Genomic DNA, 10,579 nt, shown 5'->3' with positions numbered 1-10,579 from the left:
AGAAAGCTGGGAACTAATACAACATGTTCACTTGCTATTCATCTGGGCCTTTTTCTCTTTATCGAGCCCCCTCATTCCATACGATTACAGTGACTCGCGCATGCACACACACACACAAACAAACACACTGCGTGACTGAGCTAGAGAGCTGGCGAATTATGAATTTTGTTGTTGAGTGTGAGGTTTTTTTTTGTGTGTGTGTGGGCCGTCTCCTGCATAATGTGCGCTACATGTAGACGGAAGTTTTCAAAAAGAAGATTCAACTCTTTCACGAATAAAAGTAACACAACTATTGATGGAAGAAAACAGGCAAGCTGACATTCAATTAACCAACCGCCCCCCCCTCCTCTGTCTTCTCCCTCTCCCTCTCTGTACCAACAGACGTCCTGGAACAGAGATCACGACGACACGGCGTCCACGCGCTCCGGGGGAACACCGGGACCGTCCAGCGGCGGGCACACATCGCACAGCGGCGACAACAGCAGCGAACAGGGTACGAGACGGAACCTTCCTCCACCTGCATGTTCTTTCGTCCCTTTGTCGGCTGGAGGAGACGGAGGGAGGAGTCAGAGGTCACAGTGTCAATTTTACATTAGCGAGATGAAATCAGGGACATATATATATATATATACGCACGATTGGAAAACTCTGGAAAGCTAATTCGGTCTTCGCAAAACAGCTCAGAGATGCGGCCAGTAACTCACAGAGAGGTCAGAGGTCATGGCCGAGTCACCTGTGGACCTTGGCAGAGCAGACATGCTATGGTAGAGTGTGGTTCGTCTTCCTGGTGCCACCCTGGCAGCTGTTTGTCTCATGCTTAAGGCCTTGAGGACGCAGTTAGCTTCATTTGGCGTATTTTGTGTTTGTGTACCGCTGCTCGTACCAGATCGTGGACTGTAGGCTCTTCTTCTATTGCTTTTCTATTTACCGTCTTTTTCTCAGTACCAGGATTACAGGAATATTTTTACATTGTCATACGTCCATCTTTAACCATACAACTCTGCTGGGGCTTGTTGTGTGTGTGTGTGTCTGTGTGTGTGTGTGTGTGTGTGTGTGTGTGTGTGTGTTAGTGTAGGGTTGACGAGAGGCAGAAAAGGTTGGCGGTGGGTCGGGAGGCGCTACAAACAAACTGTAGGCAAAAAAAAGACAACTTCATATATTATTGAAGGCGATGTCAAGGCGAGCAGTTTGCTGGGTTGCCAGTGCCAGAAGGCAGAGCCTGGGTGGGAGCAGGGAGCATGGAACTGCGCCATACCTTCCACTCCAACGAGCAGCCATTTATATGGTCAACACACACAACACACACACACACACACACACACACACACTCTCCCTCTGTCTCTTTGTTTCTCTCGGTCTCATCCTCTCTCTCTCTCTCTCTCTCTCTCTCTCTCTCTCTTTCTCTCTCTCTCTCTCTCTCACACACACACACACACACACACACACACACACACACACTGTTCGTCCTTCTCACTCTTCGGAAACCCTCGTCACGAGAGCCGAGGGACTGAGAGGTGAGACGTGAGGTGAGATAAAAATAAAACACGGACGGATGATGTGGAAGAGGAGAACAGAACTCATCAAAGATATGTGAAATCAGAGGCAAACAGGGCGAGACAAAGAAACACTCTGTACGTGTGTGTGTGTGTGTGTGTGTGTGTGTGTGTGTGTGTGTGTGTGTGTGTGTGTGTGTGTGTGTGTGTGTGTGTGTGTTTGTGTGCACGCACGCTTCCACCTCTGATGACTAATGGTCTGGGGCAGCCAGGCAAGATCTGATTGGCCGCTCTAATGAGTGTGCTCTGTGCCGAGTTTGGGCTCCTGCTCCTCCGACCTTTGCCCTCTATTGACCAAACTGACACTTCATTTTTCACATCTTTCCAATTATAGGCCCACTCCTTACGACGTCGGCCCGCCTCATCTCATTCCCTCTCGATATATCTCTATCTCTCATCATCATCGTCATCATCATCATCTCTCTCTTTCTCCTCATCTCTTTCTTTTCTCCCTCCGACTGTCCCCGGCGATCGTAGGGGTTTTTGTTTGTTGTTCATCAGAGGGTAAAATGTGGGGTAGTGGTGTGTGTGTGTGTGTACGTGGACATGCTTGCAGGCATGCGTGCGTTTGTGTGTGTGTGTGTGTGTGCGTGTGCGTGTCCGCTTATAATGAATGAGTCTCTTTGATTTGTCGCCGTGTTGCAGGAGAGTTGGAAGCCAGTCTCGATTTGTGCGTGTAGTTTTCCTCTTGCAGCTGGGTGACGTCATGACTCATATACGTTTTTACGTAAGTTTTAATTTTTCACAGTTTTATTGCCGTTAGCAATATATGCAGAACAGCTTTTGCTCTATTCGATACTGTGATCGCTTCTTGCCCGACTTTTGTTCACTCTTTTTTTTTTAAGTTTAAGAAAATTCCCAGACTTTCGATAAACACACATTTGTTCAAGCGTCCATATACTTTTGGCCGTGTAGTGTGTATGTGTGTGTGTTAATTCAGGCTCATACACTCATCCAGATAGTGCTAAACAGCTCAGTTGGTTTCTTCCTACAGATACCCTGATGTCAGTGTGTGTGTGTGTGTGTGTGTGTGTGTGTGTGTGTGTGTGTGTGTGTGTGTGTGTGTGTGTGTGTGTGTGTTTGTGTGTGTGTGTGTGTGTGTGTGTGTGCGACATTGCTTTGTTTATGTGGGCACACACACACACACACACACACACACACACACTCAGTGTGTGGGGAGCATCGGGGACACAGTGACAACAGTAAATACCGGAGGACATCTTGGACTGCGTTCAGGTTTATATGGGTTAAGCGCTATCGCTGCCACGTCATATTGGCTCTGGCAAATTGTGTGTCAGTCACTTGGTAATCCCGGTAAGCTGGTTATTTATCTGTTTGGCTTTTTGCTCGCTCTCTCTCTCCCCCGACAGCTTCACCCCCCCCCCCCCCCCCCCCCCTCTCTCTCTCTCCTCCCCCCCTCCCTCTCTCTCAATCTCCCTCTCACTCTTTCATCTTCGCATCCTCCCTCTCTTCTCCGGTTTTCCCTTGTCTCCCACCTACTCTCGCTTGTCGCTCCCTTTCATTTCGCTCGCAGTCGGTTTCCCTCTCCCCGTGTGTGCCCGTGATCCCCCCCCCCCCCCCTTTTTCCCCTCCATGCCTCCCACTCGCTCTAAAGCACCACCTTTGTTTATCCTTCTTCTCTCCTCTTTCTCTCACCTCTTTGTTCCCTTTGCGCTCTCTCTCTCTCTTCCCCATCTGCCTCTGTCAGATCTCTGTTTTTCCTCTTTTTGTTTTTCTTATCTTGTCATGTTTCTCTCTCATCTCCTCTTTTTCTTAATCCACCCCTCACTTACTTTCCGTCCACCTCCACAGCATCGCCTTCTCTCATCTGGTTCTTCCTCCTTCCCTCCTTTCTGCGTCGTCACTTCCTTCCCTCGTCTTCTCCATCTTTCCCGCTCTCTTTCTCTGACCTCCTTCCCTTTTTTCTTCATGTTTTTTCTGTTGTTTCTAATCTTATTTCCCCGTACCTCTTTCTCTCCTCTACCTTTAAAAGATTGCTTTCCCGCTGACCTTTCCCTCTGTCTCCCTCTTGCACTTTCTTCACCCCCCCCCTCCTCTGCCTGTAGAGCTGCGCAGCTTAATGGCCATCTTTCTCCTCTTCTACTTTCCTCCTCTCATCCATCCTTCGATCAACCCCTCCGTACCCCTTCCTCTTGTGCTCAGTCTTTCTACAGTTCCCTCCCCGTTTTGTCTCTCTCTCCTCCACGCACATGCTCGCGCCCTTCTTCTCTCCATCCTTGCACCGACAGCAGAGGAAAACAGCTCCCAGGAAAAGACGCTAGATGGTTGGAACGCGGTTATTTAATGAACTCCCGTCTCCTCTCTCTCTCTCTCTCTCTCTCTCTCTCTCTCTCTCTCTCTCCCGGGCTTTATTCTGAGGCTATTCCTGAGATAGACACATGCTCCGCTCTGCCCTCCGCTCTGAACGGTTCACTGCCCCGCTGGTATAAGAAAAAAATCCCCCATCTCTACCCCCGGAAATGTGGCGCTCTCCCTCCCAAGCGCTGCAGGAATCGCGAGGAGGTCTCTGCGTTACGTAAGATTCCGCGTGTCCCCTTGAGCTTGATTGCAACAGAAGAATTTCCAAATCTTTTCCAAATCGATAATGCGATGTTTGGCGATGAGTCTTTTATTCATCGGCAGATGTTTCGCAGTGCTCCGTGTCCCAGTGGCAATGTGGACTCTTTATTTTTGCATGTGGTGACAATGCTCACACGCCGAGCTCTTAGTTATGTTGTTTATGCTTTGACCATAATGGCGATGGGATTTTTTAGCACTGAATTCCATTGGCAGTCCCAAAAAAAATACAAAGAAGAAATTTGAGGGAGGATCACATTTGCTTCACACATGTCATTAAAATCAGTTCTGGGTGTCTCCTCTCTCCCTAAAGAGCAGACAAAGACAGAGCGCCCTCTTATTTATTTTTTTCCTCCTCCCTTTCTCCGGGAGATCTTCGTAAACATCCAGCGAGCTTCGACGGGGAGAGTCGGAGCGCGGCCCTGCAGTTCATTAGTCCCACTCTATTAGACCAGCTGTTTGCTAGCTCGTTCCTACCAACAGGCCCCTTTGTCTAATACCCAGAAGCCCCCTGGAGAAGCCGCGGCGCGGCGCTTGTGTCTTGGCTCTTTTTCTGTGAAGAGCAATGCTCCAAGGGCTGAGGGGGGAATAGCCAACAGATCACATGCTGTACGCATGCGATGGCGGTGGGTGGTGGGCGAGGGTGGGCCTTCTCTTATTCCCCCAGTATGAAGTGCTCCTCTTTGCCGGTGCGAATTTGCAAGGGCACCCCTGGGCTCCTCCGAGGGCCTGGTGTGCGAAGGGAAAACGGCATAACGTTCAGGCACCGAGTGTCAGACAGCTGCTGCAGCGGCGGCGGCGGCGGCGGCGGTGGTCGCCAGTTCGAGAGTGGTTTGCTCTGTTTTTGAAAGCTGCGGGGTTCCCCCCCACCCCTCCCTCCCCGTGTCAGAAAAACAGCCAGGGAGTGGGGCGATGACTGGCGATATAAGATGTGTATCACCAATTGTGAAGAGTACAGTGTGCCGCGCCAAAGCAAATAGCCGCCCGTAAAGTTATGTGAGGCTTTTTGCATACACATTTCTGGTGTCTGAGCGCCGGCCTGAGATTTCTTCTGGTTGTTGGTCTGATATCTAGCTCTGAGGGGTTTGTGTGATTAGAGGATTGCTGGCCACCAAATTTTTTACTGTTATTTTGCAATTTAACTGACCTGAACTCAACTGTGTGTGTGTGTGTGTGTGTGTGTGTGTGTGTGTGTGCGCGTGTGTGTGCGTGTGTGTGCGTGTGTGTGTGTGTGTGTGTGTGTGTGCCTGTAGTTCTTTTAATATTGTTAATTTATTCTGGACATGAGCTCCTGTTATCCGTGAAACTAATTGTTCCAGTCTGTCCGATGGAAATTCCTGCATACTTACTGTACTCGACGAGTTGAACCATGTAAAAGAGGGAAAAACACAGACCGGGGGGATCAGGACTATTCTGTAAAACATCACTTGTGAATCACTGTATGTAACCTCCACTGGCTGTGAATCCCCAATTGATCAGACTGCAACGTTCTCGATGTTGCCATCCCTCCGTCCGTCCGTCCATCCACCCTCCGACCTCTGTGCCCTCAAACAAGGTCAGGCCCAGAGAGGAGCTGTTGCTTTCTTGCACCTCATTGGCCGGTCTCTGGCGGCCGGGGCGGGGGTAGGCGGGGACGTGGGACAGGGGATGCCAGGCAATCAGCGGCTAGATCCGGCTCGTCCAATCACTGGGCTTCACGTGGCCCCCTCAAAGTCACCGATTAATTGGTCCGATTGTCCAGTAGACTGGAAGAGAGAACTGTGTGCGTGTGTGTGTGTGTGTGTGCGCTTTTCCCTCCCTGACTTGCCTTCCTCTCCCATTGCAGTAGCTGCTGTTCGAAAAACAAACAGAGATAAAGAGTTATTATTAAGAGAATTAAAAGCACTTAAATTAATAAGTAACTTCTGTAAAGGCATAGGAAGGTGTATCGGCTGCATTGAAAGTCGAATTTAATAGCAGATCAACTATCAGCTTGTCAAAGTCCAGCATTAAATTGTGCACACATCAGAAGTGTTTCCAAAAATTAGAAATGCGTTAATCTGCAAGTAAAAACATGGACGTCGGGAGAAGCAGCACTGTGTGTGTGTGTGTGTGTGTGTGTGTGTGTGTGTGTGTGTGTGTGTGTGTGTGTGTGTGTGTGTGTGTGTGTGTGTGTGTGTGTGTGTGTGTGTGTGTGTGTGTGTGTGTGTGTGTGTGTGTGTGTGTGTGTGTGTGTGTGTGTGTGTGTGTGTGTGTGTGTGTGTAGCTACTGTGTGCTGCTTGTCTAGCTGTCGTCTAGACATTATCGAGGAAGATCCTCAGTTCGGTAATTGTCTTACCGGTGTCCAGCTTTTCCCGGTAATCTGTTTAAATGTGAGTCTCTGCGGGCAGATAAAAGGTATGATGCTGCTCCCTTCATTAGTCTGCAGTCTGTACTACTGGAGGTGTGTGTGTGTGTGTGTGTGTCAGTACAGTAGCTGGCAGACACAAACATGATCCTCTCCTTGATACCCTCACAGCCTGAACATGGGGCGGAAATAAGAGAGCGGAGGGAGAAAAAGATATATGAAAAAGACTGAAAGAAAGACAAAAGAGACTGGGGAGAATGTCAGGGTGAATGCTGCGAAAGCATTTTGATGCTGACTGGAGGAGTCTCTCTCTCTCTCTGTCTCTCTTTACGTGTGTGTGTGTGTGTGTGTGTGTGTGTGTGTGTCGGAGAATCCCAGTGAGTCGACAATAGAGAGCGAGACCGAACAGTTATCCCACGATGAGTGTGTTAAGTGCTGCTGAGTGTTGTTTGGGAGTCTATTGAGGCATATTGTGCGCCGCCTGCTTGCGAACGGCACTTTATCTTTATCGCATCGTCTCCGGGCAGTTCAGGGGTGAGCGAGTCGCGGCAGGGCCACCTCGAGCTCGGGGGGTTAAAGTTAGAGTGTATGCATGCGTGTGTTTAAATGACGAAACAATTTGAGGATGGTCAATCCGGGGGTCGCGAGAGCACGGCCCCTTGACTTTCTGTTCACATGCTGTTTAGGAAAATCAATATGTGAAAGGCCCTAAAGGGTAAATGCATCTCAGAAAGGCCTTGAGAAAACATCGCCGCAACAACCCGGCGTCGCCGGTAGCAGTGTTTGTTCAGCCTCGGCTGGATTTACTGCATCTCAAACATTATTATCTGCGGTTACCTGGGAAAATGGATGCTTGGGCCCTCTCGCTGTCCAATCACGACCTCCCTCCCTCCCTCCCGCTGCCAGATTTTCGCTGAGATCTTTACGAGCTCGCCTCTCGGTCGCGGGACGTCCAAAGAACGCGTCGAACAAACACGCAGAGCGACTGGCCTGTCAAGCGATAGCCCCTCCGTGGCCTTTTATTGCCCCGCGGGCAATAAGCGAACTCCGAGTGGCCTGAGTTGGCTCCCCTCTTGAAGCGTAGGAAAAGAGGAAATTGTATCAGGTTCCCACAGCGAGGGGGCCAGTTTGCTTTTAGGATTAAGGCCGGTGTCACCGGGGCCGCCGGGGGTCGCGTGGGAGGAAGAGTCAGGGATGCAAGTAAACAAAGTGACTTCCTACTCCGTCTCCTCTCCTCTCTGCTCACCTTTTCACACGTGAAAACGATTCCTCGTCGCATTCGGTTTATCGTCGTGGGTTAACACCTCGCCTGGGAGAAGATAACGGCCATAAAACAGTCTGATAAGGTATCGGCTGTTTGACTTTGGGATTTACGCGCCGGGCGTGTTTACACATCGTTACGTGAGCCTCATATTTGTACAGAGTGTTTCGATGTCTTCATTTTCTCACCTAGCCTTTTACGCCTCTGTCTCTTGTCTTGCACTTCGCCCATGTTTTTTTTTTTTTTACTTTCTCTAATGATATTCAACCGAACGCCACGCACATTTTGAAGGCTCGATCTTTCTGTTACTTTGAAATCTCCTCTTGCATTCATTCAGCCTCTCTCTCTCTCTCTCTCTCTCTCTCTCTCGGACTGTTGGTTACATGTGGGCATGTTTGCATGACCAAAGAAATGCAAAGTCTCGCTCGGGCCATTACAATATGCCTTGTGTGCACAATTTACATGAAATACATATTCATTCGTGACATGTGTGCACACGAAATAGCATCCCTCTCCCTCCTTTCCTCTCCTCCTCTCTCCTTTTTTCTTCACGCCTCGTCTCGGTCTTTGTGTTCGCTCAGGGTGTGCGTGTTGATCTCAAATGCAAACTTTTGCTAATCATTTATGTCTTTTTTATTCGCCTTTTTTTGTCTCCCCTATTTTACCCGTAAATGCGCTCGGGATCACATCGTGGAGTTTGGTGCCGCTCCAAGAAAAGAGTACAACAGCCGCTACGCCAGCCGTTCATTTGAAGACGGGGTTCTACTTCATTTGCTCCAGCGAGGGAGTTCAAGCACGATGGGAGTGTATCTTTAGCTCCCATGTTATAATTGTGGCACGCTAATGATGTAGACACATTCTCGCTCTCTGTTTACAGGAAACGCTCTTCTTTAATTTGCGACTGGCGTGAATGCCAAATGCCTATATCTAATTACTGGTGTTTGCTAAAAGATACTATTTACACTCACTTTTTGCCTCGTAGAGGTCTCGTGTGTGTCGGCGGTGGGGAGATTATGACAAGAGAAGTTGAATGTGTAAACCTGGCAAAGACTAGTTATTTTTTCTTATCTCCTCTTCCCCCCGTCTGTGTGCAGAAAATGAAAATTAGGATCAGAGAAATACTTTAAAAGGCAGATCATTTTTCATTTAAACGTGAAGATATATTGTCGTCGACGTTCGGGATTCGTGTTTGACAAGTGTCGGCCCAGGACTCCATTCAGGGTTTATTTCTGGTGCATGATGCACCATAATTTGCACCATTCTCGTGTAATCATGTCCCCGAGAGGAAGATGCCACTTTGGTCAAATTACTGGATATCTCCTTTTGGAACAAAATACGGTCGCTTCTTTGATTTTGTCGCAAATGAAAAACAAGTTGAAACGCGTCAGCGCACTTGTCATGCGAACGAACGCGGCTGAAAAGACTGAGGCGTCCTCGTTCACATTGTTTGTGCGCGTCATTGTCATGGGAAACTCGTCACAAGTGCAGAAATTTTGGCAAATTCCAAATTTGTCACCAGCCGCTCTTTATTTTGTCTTGTTTTCACTTCAGCTCCAAATGGCACAGTACCGTACACACACACACACACACGCGCGCACACGCACACACACACACACACACACGCGCTCCCACAGACAGGAAATGCCCCGGCTCTTAACCGTGGCCGGTGTAGGTTCATAGGGAATGTGACAGTGACATCACAGCGACTCATCACTGATGTGTCACAACGCGTCACATCTGGCTGATAAAACAACCCCTCAAATCCTCTCTCTTCCCTCCATCGGCTCGCTTCTTCTCGCCACTGAAGAGGAGCCGAGCTCCGGGCCCCGGAGGCCTTCTGATCGGATGGATGGCAACTTTTTTCGGGGCAAAAACCCGCGATGTCACCTCCGCCCGTGGACGGTTTGAAGACCAAATGAGCCCTTATCGCTGGCCCCCTTTCTCCTACTGTTTGCGTTGGACAAATGTTGTGATGAGAGTATTCATTTGAGACGTCTACCTGTGAAAGAGGAGCCGCTGTATAGTTTGTGCATTCACTCTGCGTCGGTGGGAGAATGAGAGGAAGGAGAGAGCAGGAGTGGAGGGGGGAGGGGGAAGAGCAAAGAGACAGGGTATTAGCACTTTGTTCTGCATTGTTTGGCCCCTTGGCGCACACAAGAACACACACACAAATAAGCAACTCTCTCACACACACACACACACACACACACACATGCACAGAGCACCAACGTTTATTTAGGCTTTTGATAAAGAGATTAGCCCCCATCATCCTTTGCTCCTAAGCTGGCCAAGGGGGTCCATGTTCAGGAAATCCTGGCTTTCCTGACACATGGTCTTATAGTGAAACCTGACTCGAGCAGTAATTCAACGCTATTAATGCTATTCCTAATGCTTTTTTTTTTTTTTTTTTTTTTTAAGATTAACATGATTTGACCCCAACGCGGACCTGGCGGTACAGTCGGGTTTTGTATATTTCTTCGTGGAGATATTTGAAACGAGGGAGAGGAGACGAACGGACGGAGCTGGACTGAAAAGTTACTATAAGAGAATGAAAAGGTTGGGAACAGAATGAGGAGGAGGAGGAGGAGGAGGAGGAGGAGGAGGAGGAGGACAGCTCTGCCAGCTGGGCTGCCTCTCTTTTCTTTTCTTTATTATTAGCCCCTATCGCAGTGGTCGGAGTCCAGCTTAAAGCTACAAACAGCGAAGTGCTAATTTTAGCCCCCAAAGAGGATAAGGATAAATAGCTTGCTGCCAGTTTGCCATATGGTCCCCTGCCGATTATATTGTGTCAGGAATATTTTTCACCCCGCCCCCGCCCCCGCCCCAACACACACACACACACACACACACACACACACACA

At 49.0% G+C, this 10,579-nt stretch overlaps 1 protein-coding gene across 4 annotated transcripts in view; it reads left to right on the top strand.

The window, feature by feature from the left end:
• meis1b (Meis homeobox 1 b) overlaps window positions 1-10,579 on the top strand; it is a 110,549-nt gene that overhangs the window by 44,291 nt on the left and 55,679 nt on the right. For all 4 annotated transcript variants that reach the window (XM_035605845.2, XM_047334926.1, XM_035605846.2 and 1 more), the window contains one exon: window positions 382-493. In XM_035605845.2, coding sequence (XP_035461738.1) covers window positions 382-493 — 112 coding nt within the window. The remainder of the gene's footprint in view (window positions 1-381; window positions 494-10,579) is intronic.

This window comes from Scophthalmus maximus, chromosome 10, assembly GCF_022379125.1.
Source record: "Scophthalmus maximus strain ysfricsl-2021 chromosome 10, ASM2237912v1, whole genome shotgun sequence".
NCBI lineage: Eukaryota > Metazoa > Chordata > Actinopteri > Pleuronectiformes > Scophthalmidae > Scophthalmus > Scophthalmus maximus.
Note: the sequence above shows the minus strand (reverse complement) of the source record. Positions and strands in the feature narration are given on the sequence as shown.